The sequence below is a fragment of the Apium graveolens genome, chromosome 8 (genome assembly GCF_009905375.1).
Source record: "Apium graveolens cultivar Ventura chromosome 8, ASM990537v1, whole genome shotgun sequence".
Taxonomy (NCBI): Eukaryota; Viridiplantae; Streptophyta; class Magnoliopsida; order Apiales; family Apiaceae; genus Apium; species Apium graveolens.
In genome coordinates, this window is record NC_133654.1 from 108,199,757 (window position 1) to 108,218,355 (window position 18,599).

The 18,599-nt window shown below is 40.1% G+C and overlaps 1 protein-coding gene across 1 annotated transcript in view; it reads left to right on the forward strand.

Annotated features, from left to right (window-relative positions):
* Positions 1-3,454: 3,454 nt before the first annotated feature.
* Positions 3,455-18,599, forward strand: part of LOC141679849 (uncharacterized) — a 47,704-nt gene continuing 32,559 nt past the window's right edge. The window contains exons 1-2 of the mRNA XM_074486228.1: positions 3,455-3,555; positions 3,632-4,002. Of these exons, the coding sequence (XP_074342329.1) occupies positions 3,532-3,555; positions 3,632-4,002 (395 nt within the window). The 5' untranslated portion in view covers positions 3,455-3,531. The remainder of the gene's footprint in view (positions 3,556-3,631; positions 4,003-18,599) is intronic.

The window sequence follows — 18,599 nt, forward strand, 5'->3', positions numbered from 1 at the left end:
CAAAAACGTAGTTCTGATTTGTGGGGTGAGGCCCCTTATATAGATGTGGGAGTCCTTGAATTGGACTTGGTATAGGAGACTTGGTGGACAAGCCTCTGAATTAGGATAGACTTAGGAGTCCTAGGAAGTAGGAAGCTGATTCCTTATCCTTTTAGGTCCCCTTGAGGCTAATCTATAAGGATTTATATCCTTATCGGGACTCTTCTCAATAGCTGATTTTTCCCTTATTAATAAATTACGAAATTAATTAATAATTAGGGCTTTCGGGCCTTTTTTATTCCATCAGGCCTGATCTGGTCCATCAGGCTTAACCTTTCTGGTCTGAGTTTCATATATCTTTTTATTGGGCCTAGCAGCCCACAGCTTGTACAATTAATGCAGTACTTAATTATACAATCATAATTTATTTATCCCTATCATTTGCCCCCCAACTTTTGGGAAACATTGATTAGGTTTCGCAGAAGTTAAGTCTATTTGTTCCCTTACAGGGTTTCGTTTTTCCGTAAAGTGTGGAGCGACCTACACGTTTACAACGAATTTTTCCTTTTATTTAGGAATTATTTTGATTTCCAGGAATTTTTCCCTTATTTCCGGGATTTTTCCCTAATTTCTGGAATTTTCCCTAATTTTTCTGGGATTTTCCCTAATTTTTCTGGGATTTTTCCTTATTTTTCTGGGATTTATCCTTAATTTCTGGATTTTTCCCTTAATTTCTGGATTTTTCCCTTATTTCCGGGATTTTTCCCTAATTTCTGGAATTTTCCCTAATTTTTCTGGGATTTTCCCTAATTTTTCTGGGATTTTTCCTTATTTTTCTGGGATTTATCCTTAATTTCTGGATTTTTCCCTTAATTTCTGGATTTTTCCCTTAATTTCTGGGATTTATCCTTAATTTCTGGAATTTTCCCTTAATTTCTGGGATTTATCCTTAATTTCTGGATTTATTCCTTATTTCTGAAAACATTAACATTTTTCAGAAACTATTTAAGGAATTTCCTTATTTTTTGTAATTTTCCAGGATTTTTTCTTCCCTTTTTCTTCCTTTTTTCTCTTTTTTTTTATATAATTTTCGACCAGGAATCCATTCGACCAGGATCCTGGTCGAATTAGCCTTTGTTGTGCCTTGGTCGAAGAGAATTCGAGGAGGATACATTCAATCTCACTTCCTGGTCGAATTTCGACCAGGATTTTTGCTTTGTTTTTTAATATATTTTTTTTTATTTTTTTATTTTTTTGAGCAGAAATTTTCGACTAGGAATTTTCGTCCCTTTCGGTCAGGATTCCTGTGTTTCTGACCGAATTAACCACCTTTCTTGCCTTGGTCGAGGCTATTTCGAGCAGGATTGGCTCGGCCAGGATTCCTTCGTATTTCTTGGTCGAACGGGTCTAAATCCTGATCGAATTAAGTCTGGTTTTGAGCCTTGATCGAATTCTATTCGACCTTAAGCATTTCGATCAGGAATTCTTATGATTTCTGGTTGAGCTGGGTCAAGAAGCAGGGTTAAAAACTATTCCGGTATTTTAGACCAAGAATTTTGGTCAGAATTATTTCTTGACCGAATTAGCCCCTTTGTTCAGCCCTGGTCGAAGGAAATTCTACCTCAATTCATTCGACTAGGATTTTAAGGCAAGTCCTGATCGAATTGGGTAAAGGGTACCAACTTTTTATTTCTAACTTTCCTGGGCCTCTATCTTGGGCCATCCCTTTTTCTGATTAGATTTTCTTGGGCCAACCCTTTAGTGGGTTTTAATCCTGGGCCCATTCCCTAATAAATCTGGGTTTTCCCTTTTGGGCCTTTTAATTTCAACTAAATGGGCCCTTTTCTGGGCTAGTTTTATTGGGCTAATCTTTGGGCCCTCTGTTTTTAACTGGGCTTTTCTTTCACCCCTCTTAAAAAGGTATTTGGGCCTCAAACATGGCTTTTATACCTGGGCCTTAGTTCTGGGCCTTTATCTTTAAGCCCAAATTCCAGGTTCTTCTAAGGTTTTTCTGGATTCTTCTAGAATCTTTTAAAAATTAAAATTTTTCACTTGGTTTTTCCAGGAACTTCTTGGATAGTTCCAGAACCTTCTAAGCTTTGGGCCCAAATGGGCTTTTTAAGGCCCATTATCCCCCTTCTTTGGCTATATAAAGGTGGGGTGAGAGTTTGATTTCTCCACACCTCTCATTTCACCTCTCTACTCATTCTACAACTTCTCCTCATCCTTCCTCCAACTTTCTAACCTTTCCTCTCTCAAATCCCCTCCTTTAGTTTTCCAACCTCTCCTTCCTAGCTTTACTAATGGCTGACAAGAGTTCTGAGAGGGCGGCCAAGATAGCCTCGGCTTCAAAACGAGGTAAGGATATCGAGATCCGTTCTTCATATATGTCTTTAATCGATATGATTAACACTAGGGGGGATGAATATCCCTCCACTGCACATCTCGACTCTTTTAATCATTGTAATACTTGGCACAACATAGATTTCAATAAACTAAATGCTCGTTATAACGTCCTTCCTCCCCTTAGATTAGTTCCAGTCTCTGGTGGTGATCGCACTTGCCACTGGAGACCCGATACTCTCTTCATTTACACAGATGCCCTTAATGCTGGGCTTAGGTTTCCTTTTCACCCCTTTATTCCTCATCTTTTGGCTGATTTACAAATCAACCCGTGTCAGCTTCCTCCAAACGCCTGGAGGAACATTCTATGTTTTATGGTCTGCTGTCTTAGGGAGGGCTTTCCTCTTTCTGTAGCTGTTTTTAGGAAAGTCTTTCAGTGTTACAATAATTCTTCCAGCATCTGCGGCTGGGTCTATGTCAAGCAAAGGCCCAAAAGCAAACATATTTTTAACAGTGCCTCTATTCCTGATAATAATCAAAATTGGAGGAATAGTTTCGTCGGGTTACGTTGCGAGAATGGTGACTGGGGCACACTTTTTCGATCTTCCTTTGGGAAGGTCAGTGATGGTAGCCTCAAATCCATTCACTTAACTCCTGAAGAAACTATTATTTATAATGGGCTTACTCAGGATGATGACACGACCACCAGCTGGACTCTCTTAGAGGAGTTTTCCCTGATTCATGTGGGACTATCCTCTGTTTCTCAACAGGGTATTTTTCTTCCCTTCTCAATTTTACTTCATTTCATGCATTATTAACTTCACTTATTTTGCCCTTTGCTTTGTTTCAGCTGCTAAGGAGATTAACGAGGACAATGTTCCTTTGGTTGAGGAAACAGCTAGGATGAAGAAAGCTCGGCTCGCAGGCCTAGACACCCGGGGAAAGGCCACGGAGCCTATCTTTTTGAAGAAGCACAAAGAGCCTATAGGGGAGGCCTCAACTGAAGTAGCTGGAGGCCATGGTACTCCTATCACTGCTGCTGCCCCTACTGCTGCTGCCACAGGCGCCTTTCAGCCTCTCTGGGGATTCCGCCGAGGGGACACCGTAGTTGGTTCCACGAAATATGCTTGGGATTGGTCTTACCATAGCGTGACCCCCAAGGATTTTACTGATGTGGTGGCCACCCCTGATCTTGAGAGGATCAAGCTCATGGGAGCTCAGTCTCTGGCTTCGGTATGCCTTCTCTTTTTTGAACTTATTTTTCGTTCTTGTAGCATTGCCTTATACTTTGTTAATTGCTTTGTTTCAGTCTAACGCCTATTTTCAAGGCGCTGTGAGGCAAGCCGAATCATGGAAGCGGGCTTCTGATAAGGCCGATAATGCCCTCAGGAGGCAACAGAAGAAGTATGCTACCCTGGAGAAGAAGCTCAAGCGCAAGGAGGAAGAACTCGGAGAGTCTAACGCCGAGCTGGTGGTACTTCGGGCGGAGAAGGATAAAGCTATAGACAACTATCTGGACTCGGAGGAGTTTGCCCAATCCATGAGGATTAGGGATGATTCAGTCTTTCCCGAGTTTTTTAGGACTGGTTGGGACACGGCCCTTGGGACCGTGAACGAGGCTTGTCCTGATATTAACCCGGCAGACTACATCTGCCCTGATGACGAGGCTTTGCTACAGAGGTTTCGTACCCGAGTAGTTGTCTCGGACCATGTTCCTCAGGATCCACTCCTTCCTCCTCCCGAGTCTTCTTCCAGACCTGCTGAGGACGACAGCTCTTCCTCCTCCTCCGAGACGACAGAGACATCCAGCGAGAGTGGAGAGGACGATGATATGGATGCCGAGGGTACTTCAGCTCCTTAGAGCTTTTTCAGCCCTGCGTGGCTTTTTTTTTTTTTTTTTTTCGAGACTTTATTTATCAAACTTTTGTAACATCTATCAGATCTATTTCATTTATCACCTTTTATGCTTGCATCCATGCATTTGATTTTTATTTGTTAGGCCACAAACATACTTTGAAGAACTTATGAATTTCATAAAATTGTCTGGGATTCGTCCCTTACACAAGTCTTAATAAATTTCGTAATAAAACTAAAACATATAAATCCTAAGCAAGCAAAGCTTCAAGGTGCTTTTCAACCTACTCGCCATCCTGACGAGCGAGAATCGTACTTCGACCATCTCACACGTAGTAAACCTTCAGGTTTTGTGCGTGCCAGGTTCTCGGGACTTCAAAACCATCCATAGTCTCCAGCTTGTAGGTTCCTCTACCCTGAACGCTCTTGACTCTATACGGCCCTTCCCAATTTGGGGCAAGCTTTCCTTTCTGTCCGACACCAGAAGCCTCTATTTTTCTCAAGACTAGGTCACCTTGTTTGAAAAACCTCTCTTTAACCCTTAGGTTGTAGTAGAATGAAGCCTTTTTCTGATATTCTACTATCTTTGCGTGTGCTTTATCTCGCACTTCATCGATTAAATCCAGGGCTAACTTCTGCCCTTCCTCATTTTCTTTTTCATCAAAAGCCTGAATCCTTGGAGAGGAATGTGATATCTCCACGGGAACTACTGCTTCTGCCCCATATGCCAACATGAAAGGAGTTGCATTTGTCGTGACTCTACAGGTAGTCCTATAGGCCCATAATATGGGAAGTATCTCATCCACCCAATTATTTCTTGACTTTTCGATCCTCTTCTTTAGTCCATCCAGGATTATCCGATTTGCTACCTCCGCTTGCCCATTGGCTTGCGGGTGAGCCACAGAGGTGAACCGTAACTCAATTTCATTTTCTTCGCAATACTTCTTGAATTCCTCGTTGTTGAATTGTGTTCCATTGTCAGTGACGAGGATACGGGGAATTCCATATTGGCACATAATGTTTTCCCACAGGAATTGTGCAACCTGCTTAGTTGTGATTTTGGCCAAAGGTTTGGCTTCGATCCACTTGGTGAAATAATCAATGGCTACAATCAGAAACTTCCTTTGTGCTGTGGCCATAGGAAAAGGCCCTAGAATATCCATCCCCCACATAGCAAAGGGAATAGGTGAGTTGATAGAGGTCAGCATCTCGGGGGGTTGTCTGGCGACTGGTGCATGCTTCTGACAACGATCACACTTCTTTACATATTCTTTGGCATCAGCCATCATTTCTGGCCAATAGAAGCCTAAACGAGTTATCTTATGAGCGAAGGCCCTGCCCCCCAAGTGTTGCCCACAAATACCTCCATGCACTTCCTCAAGAGCTAAGCGTGCCTCATCGGGCCTGAGACACCTCAAGTAAGGAACCACGAAAGATCTTTTATATAGAATCCCATCTATCAAAGAGTACCTTAGTGCTCGAACAGTTAACTTCCGTGCCTCAATTGCATCGCTTGGCAACCAACCGGTCTGAATGTGAGCCTTGATGGGATCAATCCATGACGTCCCCAAGCCTACGGGAGCCACAAGCTTAACATCTATGCTTCGTGTCTTCAAAACACGGAAGTACACACTTCCTGAACTTTCTTCAATCTCAGATGAAGCAAACTTTGATAGCGCATCTGCTTTAGCATTTTCTTCCCTTGGAATGTGTTCAACATGGCATTCATTAAATTGGGTCATCACAGCCCTTACTAGGCGAACATACTTAGCCATCGTATCATCCCTTGCTTCAAATTCTCCCTTTACCTGGGATATGATCAACTTCGAGTCTCCACGGACCTTTAAGTTTTTGACTCTAAGTGTCCCAGCTAGACCAAGGCCAGCAATCAGGGCTTCATACTCTGCCTCATTGTTTGTGGTTGGGAAGTCTAGCTTCATGGCATACTCAATTAAGAATCCATCAGGGCTTTGCAAAACCAACCCTGCTCCACTGGAATTTGTTTTTGATGCTCCATCAAAATAGAGAACCCAATATTCTTTCTCCTTGTCCCCATTGTCGACTCCCTTGTCTTGAGGTATGGTATCTTCCTGCCCCCCGACTTCTTGGTTGGGTATGGTACATTCCACCACGAAGTCAGCTAGTGCCTGGGCTTTTATGGCCATACGTGGCTTATACTTGAGATCGAACTCTCCCAACTCTATTGCCCACTTAATCAGTCTCCCACTTGCCTTGGGACTGTGAATGATATTTCTCAGTGGCTGATTTGTTAGCACTTCAATTTGGTGAGCTTGAAAATAAGGACGCAGCTTTCTTGAAGCCATTACCAAGGCTAAAGCGAATTTCTCAATGGCTGAATAATTCAACTCAGCACCATGCAAAATTTTGCTGACATAGTATACGGGTTTCTGGACTTTCAGTTCCTCCTTAACCAACACCGCGCTCAAGGCGCTTTCTGAAACAGCCAAGTACAAGAATAAAACTTCACCCAGAACTGGCTTGGCCAACAACGGGGCCTGGCCCATATACTTCTTTAACTCTTCAAATGCCTTCTGATTTTCCTCACTCCATACAAAGTCTTTAATGTTCTTTAATGACTTGAAGAATGACAAGCACTTGTCTCCTGACTTGGAGATGAATCGTCCTAGCGCAGCAACCCTTCCTGTGAGTTTCTGAACATCCTTGACAGTTTTTGGGGGTTCCATGTCCAGGATTGCCTTTATTTTATCGGGGTTAGCCTCAATTCCCCTCTTTGAGACCATCAATCCCAAGAATTTTCCAGATCCTACTCCGAAAGCACACTTCGTGGGATTCAACATCATCTTGTGGTACCTCAGGACCTCAAAAGCTTCCCTCAAATGGGTTATATGATCAGTCTTTACTAGACTCTTGACTAGCATGTCATCAACATAGACTTCCATAGTCTTCCCAATAAGATCCTTAAAAATTTTATTCACCAACCTTTGATAGGTGGCTCCTGCATTCTTGAGACCAAACGCCATAACAAGATAACAATAAACACCAAAGTCAGTGATAAATGATACCTTTGGAATGTCATCCTTATGCATTTTGATCTGGTTGTATCCGCTAAACCCATCCATGAAACTCAGCATCTCATGTCCAGCGGTGGCATCAATCAAAGTATCAATTCTAGGCAGCGGAAAACAGTCTTTGGGGCATGCATCATTCAGATCGGTGAAGTCTATACACATCCTCCACTTTCCATTAGCCTTCTTCACCATTACAGGGTTTGCTAACCACTCCGGAAATTGAATCTCCTCAATGAAACCAGCCTCTAAGAGCTTTTCCACTTCCTGCTTTATAGCCTCTTGTCTTTCCGGGGCAAAATTTCTTTTCTTTTGTTTCACTGTCTTCCGGCTTGGATCCACGTTTAACTTGTGAGTAATTAACTCCGGGTCTATGCCTGGCATATCAGCTGCTGACCATGCAAACACATCACTATTTTCTTGCAAAAATTTCACTAACTTTCCTCTAAGGGGCTCCTCTAATGTGGCTCCAATGAAAGTCATCCTCTCAGGATTCTTGGGATCTAAAGGAACCAAAACCAATTCTTCTGCTGGTCTTCCTCTATTCTCATCATTTTCTCGAACATCCATATCTTCAATAGGAAGAACCTGCCCCCCGACTCCATCTGCCCTCAAAGAGGCCACATAACAGCTTCTAGCCATTTTTTGATCTCCTCTCTCTTCTCCAATCCCGTTTCGGGTGGGAAACTTCATGACTGAATGGTAGGAAGAGGGGACTGCCTTGAAGGCATGTATCCCTGTTCTCCCCATGATAGCATTATAAGTTGAACTAGCCTTTACCACCACAAAATCCAGCATCTGCGTTGCTTGCCTTGGCTCCGTACCTATGGTGGTTGGCAATTTAATTATCCCTTCCACAGGACATTCTACTCCAGCAAATCCATATATCGGCATGTCGGTTGGTGTCAACTAGGAGTCGTTATACCCCATCCTTAGAAAGGTGTCGTGGAGCAAGATATCCACAGAAGCACCATTATCCACAAGGACCCTCTTAACCGGGCTATTTCCTATTATCGGCGTTATGACCAGCGGGTCGTCATGGGGAAACTTCACACCCTCTAGGTCGGAATCATCAAAAGCCAATGTTACTTCTGTCCTGGCCCTCTTCGGGGCTTCTCCAACAATATGCATAACCTCTCTAGTATATGCCTTTCTGGAATTTTTGGACAATCCAGCAGCAGTTGGACCTCCAAAGATCGTGTTTATCACAGGCCCTCGAGGTCTCGGCCCTCCATAAATGGTGTTTATAACTGGTCCTCTAGGTTGGGGATTCCGCCCCTGATCATCTTGGTCCCTCCTACGATCTTCAAAGTTCTTCCTTCCATTATTATTTCTGTCTCCTCCATCTCCAGTATACTTGTTCAATCTTCCTTTTCGAATCAAAAACTCAATTTCATCTTTCAACTGCCTACACTCATCGGTGTCATGGCCAACATCTTTGTGAAACCTGCAATACTTGCCCTTATCTAGCTTGGCGGGATCAGCCTTCAAGGGCTTAGGCCAGCGAATATCTCTGTCTTTCTCAATCTCCATCAAAATCTGACTTCTGGGAGTATTCAGCTTAGCGTATTCAGTGAACTTTTGCCCAGGTCCTCCCTTCTTGGGGGTTGAATCAGGGTTTTGTTCAGTTCTAGGATATTTATCCTTAGCGATATACTCCAAATCAGTTTTTCGTTTCTTGCCTCCAGTGGGCTCATTACTTACTACGGTCTTCCTCATACTTTCTTCAACCTTGATATACTTCCCTGCCCTCTCTTGGAGCTGCAACATGCTCTCAGGGGGTCGTTTGGCCAAAGACATCTTGAAAAACTCATCCCTAGTTCCTTGTTGCATTGCTATCATGGCTACCTTATCATCAAGGTCTGGGACTTTTAAAGCCTCCTTTGTAAAACGATTCAGGTAATCTCTTAAGGATTCCTTAGCTCCCTGCACAAGACTCATAAGAGATGCTGAACTTTTCTCATAGACTCTTCCACTGATGAATTGCTTAATAAAAGCCTGACTTAATTCTCTGAACGATCCAATAGAATTTGGGGGCAGGCGACTGTACCATCTTTGAGCCATACCCGACAGGGTTTGAGGGAAGGCCCGACATTTTATAGCATCATTCACGGGTTGCAGCAATAGTGCATTAGAGAATGTCCTAACATGATTAGCGGGGTCTCCCGTGCCATCATAGGCTTTGATAGTGGGCATCTTGAATTTCCTTGAGATATGGGCATTCATTATCTCTTCTGTGAAGGGTGGAGTTGGATCGTCAGGATCTCCAAGGGGAAGGAGATTGCTTGGATCAGTTCTTGGGACAGCAGCTCTTCTTCTTACCGGACCATCCAGGTCTATGATAGGAGGAGGATTTCTCCCCCTAGGAGGTATGTGGGGTCTGGTGGCTTGGTGAGCCTCCAAATCACGCCTCAGCCTTTGGATTTCAGCCTCATGAGCCCTGATCTTTTCCTGCACTTCTTGGGGATTCACCCCTGGGGTGCTTTGGGGGCGTTGCCTTCCATCGGCCATTGGCTCTTTTCCAGGACGCCTCCTTCTCGGGGCCACTTCATCATCCGAAGATTCGGAGTCTCTCTCAGTGTATGGACCAGAAAATTCCCGATCCTCAGGGATAGGATCCAAACCTCGTATATAGGGGGGCGACCGCCCTCGTGCTTCACTTCGCCCAGCATATCCGCTTCCTCCAACCTCAGGGTGAAGGGGCATCCCATAAGGGGGGTTAGTAGTAACAACAGTTGAATATTCATACCCGACGGGTCGAGAATTCACAGGTATATGTACTTGTTGAACTTGAGGATTCGTACCTTGAATAGTCGGGGGAGTTGTCCCTTGTGGCTGAGGTTGAGTTGCCCCTGTCTGGGCTTCCCCCTGAGTAGATGCATAAGTTGAATGGGGAGGAACCTCCACGGTTGATGAAATCACCTGGGTTGTCTCTAATGGTGTTCCTTCCTCTAGAGCTCCAATTGTTCTCCGTGTTCTCGCCATGGTTGTTGTTGTTGAGTCCCACAGACGGCGCCAAATGTTATGGATAAAAAGCTAAGGTTATTACTTGCTGTATTTAATACTAAGATTCGGGAGCTCAAGGCCTTTAATGGCTGCTCTCGTACTTCGTAGCTTAATTCTGCCTTTACGAGATGCCTACGTATCTCTGTGAATTAGAGAATCAAGCCAAAAACGTAGTTCTGATTTGTGGGGTGAGGCCCCTTATATAGATGTGGGAGTCCTTGAATTGGACTTGGTATAGGAGACTTGGTGGACAAGCCTCTGAATTAGGATAGACTTAGGAGTCCTAGGAAGTAGGAAGCTGATTCCTTATCCTTTTAGGTCCCCTTGAGGCTAATCTATAAGGATTTATATCCTTATCGGGACTCTTCTCAATAACTGATTTTTCCCTTATTAATTAATTACGAAATTAATTAATAATTAGGGCTTTCAGGCCTTTTTTATTCCATCAGGCCTGATCTGGTCCATCAGGCTTAACCTTTCTGGTCTGAGTTTCATATATCTTTTTATTGGGCCTAGCAGCCCACAGCTTGTACAATTAATGCAGTATTTAATTATACAATCATAATTTATTTATCCCTATCAGTCATATATAACTAGAGAACTCTGAGTTATCGACAACTATAACACCCCAAATCCGGGGTCGGGGATCCGGGTTGTCACGAGTTCCATTTCCCTTAATAACACCTAATTCTTAATAAACAATCAACTACTGCGTACTGTGACCCCACAATATACACACACACCACAAGTTATAGTCTCAGAGATGAATACTGTGACGCCCTCCAAACTCGGGGTCTAGATTTGGGGGTCACTAGCCAATAAACTATAATAAACTAATCACAGCGGAATAATATAATAAATATGACCCCTTGCATGTAACTGGATCGATCACAAGTTATAGTATGGAACAGGCACTAATACAAACCAACTGTTATTACAAACCATAAGTCTAATTAGTTTTACAACTTATTCAAATTTTATTACAAACCTTTATACTATTCAAGCGTCCCAAACTGTCAACCTGGAAAACACACCAAACTATTTACAAGCACTCGACTTCTGATCAAACTTGGGACTCAAGCCTGCTCTGGCTTAGCTAAAAGATTAGAATAATAAACAAGTATGAGCGAAAGAAATGCTCAGCAAGCAGTATATAGTTTGTAAGTGAACAACAATAACATTATCTGAGTAAAATCAGAAGCTGATATAAACTTTAAAGTTTAAGCGATAGTTTAATAAAGCACAATTATGCACTATGCTGTTCCCGATGATCAGTCATGAAACAACACTGGTATCCCGTAGCCATACCGTAAATATAGGTATTGATATCCCGCAGCCATACCGTACCTATTGGATATCCATGAAGAAGGCATATATTCGCCTAGCAAGATATTACACTTTCGTATAATAACTCATGCTGGACCGGTGCCTCGGTCTCTTATGCTAACCGATAAACAATTCACAAAACAATTTTGATTAAAGGAGTCGAATCAATGACATCCTTATCTATTCAATTCCCCATGTCACATGGTCCGGAGTTATCTCAACAACTGATGGCGAAATAACTAGAACAATTAGTTATTCGCTAATCTCAATTCAATGTTCCACTGTATAGAGTATATATGGATAGTGTAGTTATTCACTATATATCGAGTCAAAAGATTGGTTCTAGCAGAATGATTGCTAGAATATGAGAATGTCAATAAATATAGGAATATTGATATTCAATATGCTATCAGAGTATTTTTAAACAGTTCTATATTTGAATATGTAAAACAATAAACTATTCTGAATTTAGAATAGGGGAGAATACTTGCATAATTAATTCGAAATAAATATCACTTGAACGATAAGTGAAGTCAGGAGTACTTGCCTGGTATGCTCAATAACTTTTCACTAAAACCCTGGCTTATAGCTGCTGGCTACTATCTTCATCTAACACTTGACCGCACTCCTTGCTATTTGATTTTATAAACAAAAGAACTATCTTAATTGACAGAACCAACTCAATCGATTAATTAATTTTTAATCAATTAATTAAATTCATAAATAATTAACTAAAATGAATTATAAATAATTAAATCAATTTGTATTTTTGAAAATAATTAAAGAAAATAATTAAAGAGCATAATTTTAGGAATTCAAAATAATTAAGAGAATAATTTTTAAAATTAAAAATAATAAGTAAACGATTTTTTTAGAAATAAGAAAATGATTAATAAATAAATAAAATAATAAAAAAATAATAAAAACAAATGCAGAAACAGGTTGCAGGGAGCAGCCTTCTTCCTCACTAGATCAACAGGCGGCACAGGAGGGTGGTGGGTCGCCGGACTGTGAAGAACACGGCCACCGGAATCTGGAAAACCCAGAAACCGGTGCCGGATTCTGGCACTTTCCGGCAACACCAACCCGTCCCGAAACCACACCGAAACCCCCCTCCCCGTTTTTGGCCCCAATTCACTCCATATCAGTTCTACAGTCCAGAAAACACAGCATCAACCTCAAATCAACAACGGAAATGAATCCCGGCCAAAATCCGAACTCAACTCCGGCGAACCACCGGAAAACTCGATTTCACGTAAATCGGAACCAAAAATTACGATTCCAGTACGAAAATAAAGCTAAGATTAATTATAAACTATCCTAAGCATCAAACATAACCAAATACATCTCTATAATCTAGAAAATCGATTTGAAAAATCCATAAAAGCTTAGAACTCGACTTTAGCACTCCGGGAATCAAACAACATATATTTATGATCAAAACGACTAGAAAACATCATCTAAAGCTATCTATAACATCAGAATCAATCAAAAATCATTCTAAATCAAAAACGAATTGAAGCCTCAAGAACACAAAATCGATTTTTCAATTTACCTAACCTCAGATCGTGATTCTGGTATCAAAAGATCGGGCTTGAAACAAGGATCGTTTTGGTTACAAGATCATCAACAGAGGATTCCTACAACTCCCAAAATCACTGATTCTTTGTTCTTGAAGAAATTTTACCCCCAAAATTTTTTCTTGATTTTTGGTTTTTAATGAAATTAAAAATAAATTAAAAAGAAATAATGGGCTATTTATATTTTCACAAAAATTATACCCCAAAATAAATTAAGGGTGTTTTTATCCCCCTAATTATAATAATTAGGGCCCCAAAATAATAATTACGGGGAATAATTTTAAAAACGATAAAATACAAAATTAATGTCAAAATTCTCCGAAAATTGTGAATAATTCAAAAATACAAAAATAAAGGGTATTTGAAATATGAATAATTTTATAAAAATAAAAACATCGATTTTGTGGGGTTTGTCGTCCCGGTGGGGTCCCGGTTCGTTGATTTTTGAAAAACGGAAACGATCCCTAAATTACCAGAAAATCCCGATAACACATAAAATACATTAAAACGTGCATAAAATCAAATAAAACAGGTATCTTAATAAAGACGCTGACAAATAGACGCTGAGAAATACGCGTCCCGATTACAGATAAGTTCATATAATTGCAATTTAAACATATTTTAATCAATCAAAAAATTTTCTGGCCCGCACAAAAACATACATAACAGTTATCACATCTCATATCATAGCAATAATTACTTTAAATTTATAAAACACACAATATTTATTTATTTAACATATAATATTCACATAATTTGCCCGGTTATTACATCCTTCCCCCCTTAACATGATTATGTCCTCAGAATCAACCTAGGAAAACAAATGAGGATACTTGGATCGCATTTCGCTTTCCAACTCCCAAGTCGACTCTTCAACTTTGGGATTCCTCCACAAGACTCGTACTAACGACACGGATTTATTCCGAAGCACTCTTTCTTTCTTATCTAAAATCTGCACTGGTTGCTCTACAAAAGACAAATCTGGCTGGATCTCGATTGGCTCATATTCTATCACATGGTTTGAATCAGGCAAATAACGCTTCAACATCGACACATACAACATATTGTGAATATGCTGCATGTGAGGTGGTAACGCTAACTCGTAAGCAACTTTTCCCACACGCCTCAAAATCTCAAAAGGGCCAACATAACGCGGACTCAGCTTTCCTTTCTTTCCAAATCTTGATAAACCCTTCCAAGGAGAAACCTTCAATAACACTGCTTTTCCAATTTCAAATTCCATATCCTTTCTGGTAGGATCAGCATATTTACGTTGATGATCTTGAGCTGCTATCAATCGTTTCTGAATAAGTTCTATTTTCTCCTTTGTCTGCTGGATCAATTCTGGACCCAAAATCTTTCTTTCACCAACTTCTTCCCAACATATTGGAGATCTGCATCTTCTTCCATACAAGGCTTCGTAAGGTGGCATCCCAATACTGGCATGATAGCTGTTGTTGTAGGAGAATTCAACTAATGGCAAATGCTCGTCCCAACTTCCTTCAAAATCTAGTGCACATACCCTTAGCATATCCTCGATAGTCTGAATCATCCTTTCACTTTGACCGTCTATCTGCGGATGATACGCGGTACTCATGTTCAGCTTCGTTCCGAGGCAATCCTGAAAACTTCTCCAAAATCTTGAGTTAAATCGAGGATCTCTGTCTGAAACTATGGATACTGGAACTCCATGTCTTATCACAATTTCTTTAAGGTATAACCGTACCAATTTATCCATTGAGAAACTTTCGTTGATAGGAAGAAAATGCGCTGACTTTGTCAATCTGTCAATAATAACCCAAATAGCATCATGATTAGACCTGGTCCTCAGTAATCCAATTACAAAATCCATTGCAATATGCTCCCACTTCCATTCTAGAATGTCCAATGGTTGTATCAGTCCATTGGGCCTTTGATGTTCCGCTTTGACTCACTGGCATATGTAACACTTACTTACCCATTCTGCAATTTCCTTCTTCATGCTTGGCCACCAAAAATTTTCTCTTAAGTCTCGGTACATCTTCGTACTCCCGGGATGAATTGAATATCTGGAGTTGTGAGCGTCTCGAAGAATTTAATCTTTCAGCTCGGCTATGTTGAGTATCCATATTCTGGAAGAAAATCTTAATATTCCTTTATCATCCTTTTGACTCCCTATCTCTTCTCCTGTCAAACTATCTCCTTCATGGCTCATTACTTCTTCCTGACATCTTCTTATTTTCTCTAATAGTTCTGGTTGAAAAGACATTGCACATAACATCTCTGTAGACATACTTGGGATACTAACCTCTATATCCAGTTTCTCAAATTCCTTGATCAACCCCTCAGATGAAGTTATCTTATTAAACCTTTCTTTTCTGCTCAACGCGTCGGCCACCATATTTGCTTTTCCTGGATAATAGTTGATAGTACAGTCATAGTCCTTGATTAGTTCTAGCCATATTTGTTGTCTCATATTTAATTCCTTCTGGGTAAAGATATACTTCAAACTCTTGTGGTCCGTGTAGATCTCGCACTCATCTTCATAAAGATAATGCCTCAAAATCTTTAATGCGAATACTATAGCTGCCAATTCAAGATCATGAGTTGGATACTTTTCTTCATGTGGTTTCAACTGTCTTGAAGCATAGGCTATCACCTTGTCATGCTGCATCAGAACACATCCCAATCCTTTGTACGACGCGTCACTATAAATCACAAAATTTCCTTGTTCATCTGGCAAGACTAGCACTGGAGAAGATACTAATCTATTCTTTAATTCTTGAAAACTCTCCTCGTACTTCTCGTCCCATTCAAATTTCTGGTTCTTCCTGGTGAGCTTTGTCAATGGCGTAGCTATCTTTGCAAAATCTTGTACAAATCTTCTGTAGTAACCTGCCAATCCCATGAAACTTCGTACTTCTGTTGGTGTCTTTGGCCTCTCCCAGTTGATCATGGCTTCAATATTTGCTGGATCCACTTCCACTCCTTTATTGCTAATCACGTGCCCAAGAAATCGTACTTCTTTTAACCAAAATTCACACTTGGAAAACTTTGCCTACAATTTCTCTTGTCGCAGTATCTCCAAAACTATCCTCAAATGCTCTGCGTACTCTTCTTCTATTTTGGAATAGATCAGAATGTCGTCTATGAACACAATCACGAATTTATCCAAATACTTCTTAAATACTCGATTCATCAGATCCATGAAAGCTGCTGGTGCATTGGTTAATCCAAATGCCATCACTAGAAACTCATAATGCCCATATCTGGTTCTGAATGCGGTCTTCGAAATGTCTTCAGGCTTGATCTTCAGTTGATGATATCCGAATCTTAAATCTATTTTAGAAAACCATATAGCGCCTCTTAATTGGTCAAACAAATCATCGATCCTTGACAACGGGTACTTGTTCTTAATGGTTAGCTTATTCAGTTCTCCATAGTCGATACACAACCGCATACTTCCGTCTTTCTTCTTGACAAATAGTTCTGGTGCACCCCATGGGGATACACTGGGTCTTATCACTTGTAACACCCCCAAATCCGGGGTCGGGGATCCGGGTTGTCACGAGTTCCATTTCCCTTAGTAACACCCAATCTTAATAAATAATCAACTACTCTGTACTGTGACCCCACAATAAACACACACACCACTAGTTATAGTCTCAGAGATGAATATCCAAAAACAATCACAAGTCGTTTTATTCCACAATTATATGCGAATACACCTTAAAAAGGTTTCTGAATAAATTTACATTTCTTTGCCATTATTACAATTCATAAATATACATAATCTGGTACATCAAAAGTTGAAAGCCTAGCCTATTGGTAGTTCCTATCTCAGCTACAGCGACATCAACGCCTATAGGAAACTGCGGAACGTTTCCTATCCGCTCGCGAATCGGGAGCTTGGTCCTGTTCATCTTTTCTATCTGTTGTTGTGTGATGAAAGAAGAAAGCAATGGTGAGCAGCAAGCCCAACAAAATAATATGTATAATGATTAACAATATATTAGCCTTCTCATAGTACTCATGAAAGTCTTGGTCAAAAGAAATGAACCAAGTTTGATATCTTAACGCAATGAAATTGCAAAATATTCCGTATATATACATATATACTTTTCACAATCTTTGAAATCCTCTGACATGTATAATATACACAGAGTTCCAGTTTAAAACTGTATAAAAATATTGTTGCAAGGTGATCTCATATATCTAACCTTGTCTCAACGTTTTTCTGAAAATCTTTGTTATGCATAAGATAATCATTTACTAGATATAAGTTTAAAAGATGAAGTTACAAGATACTCCAATATACTTATATCTTTTCCAAATACTACTTGAACTACCACCATTCAAGTTATAATGAGCTTTCAACAGTTCATCACATAGAAGAGACTACAAGACAAGATTTGAATAGATTAAATCTTTAAATATCATTATAAATAATGAAGTTACGAGATACTTCATTAAGTCCCGATATATATATACACCTATATATATACATATGTTTCCTGAAAACCTCTGTCATGTAAAGTATGAACAGAATTGCAATATCCAATAAATTTGGCAAGGAAAGAATTTTGGCATAAACCTGATATCTTGCTGATCAGGCAAAGATACCAATAAGTAACCTTTTCTACTAGTAGATGGACGAATTCCCCACTGGTCATCACCCTGGTCACAATAGGACCTTATGCTAGACTGCCACTCAGCCACTTATATATTTGATGAACTCCCACTGAGCTACTTACACTATCATGGACGCCCACTGAGCCCATGTTGCTTATGCCGACTCGATAGATGGACTTACTTCCCGAACGTTGGGTAAGTAATCAATTCATTTACCAAAACAGCAACCTCGTTGCGAATATAAAATACACCACAGAGCCGGATCCCTCAGGTTTTGAGCGAGTATTTAAATCCCCTTTAAAAGGAAGATCTTAAATATAAAAATGAGTTTTGGGATCCGCTCTAACTTTTAAAAATCATTTTGAAGACTCGAAAACACTTTAAAGAGTGTTTGGAGTAATGCTGATTTAATGAAGTAAATCAGCCCCAATATATTTAGAAAATATCTGAATATTATTATTTAAATAATATTCCCATAAAGAATAATCTTTATACAAATAATTGAAGTAGAAGTTGTAAGACTTATACTTGAAATGAGTATTAAATAACCAAAGATATACTTATACGAAAGTACTATCTTTATTTGAATAATCAAAAATAAGTTTGATTATCGACACCTTATTCTTTAATAAAATAAAGAATATAACTCAGCAATAATCGGAGTCATAGATCCTCAAATGAATATTCAAATAATATTCATTAATTAATATAAACTGAGTCATAAGCCCTCGAATGAATATTCAAATAATATTCAATTAATAAAATAAACTGAGTCATAAGCCCTCGAATGAATATTCAAATAATATTCAATTAATAAAATAAAAGGAGCCATAAGTCCTCGGATGAATATTCA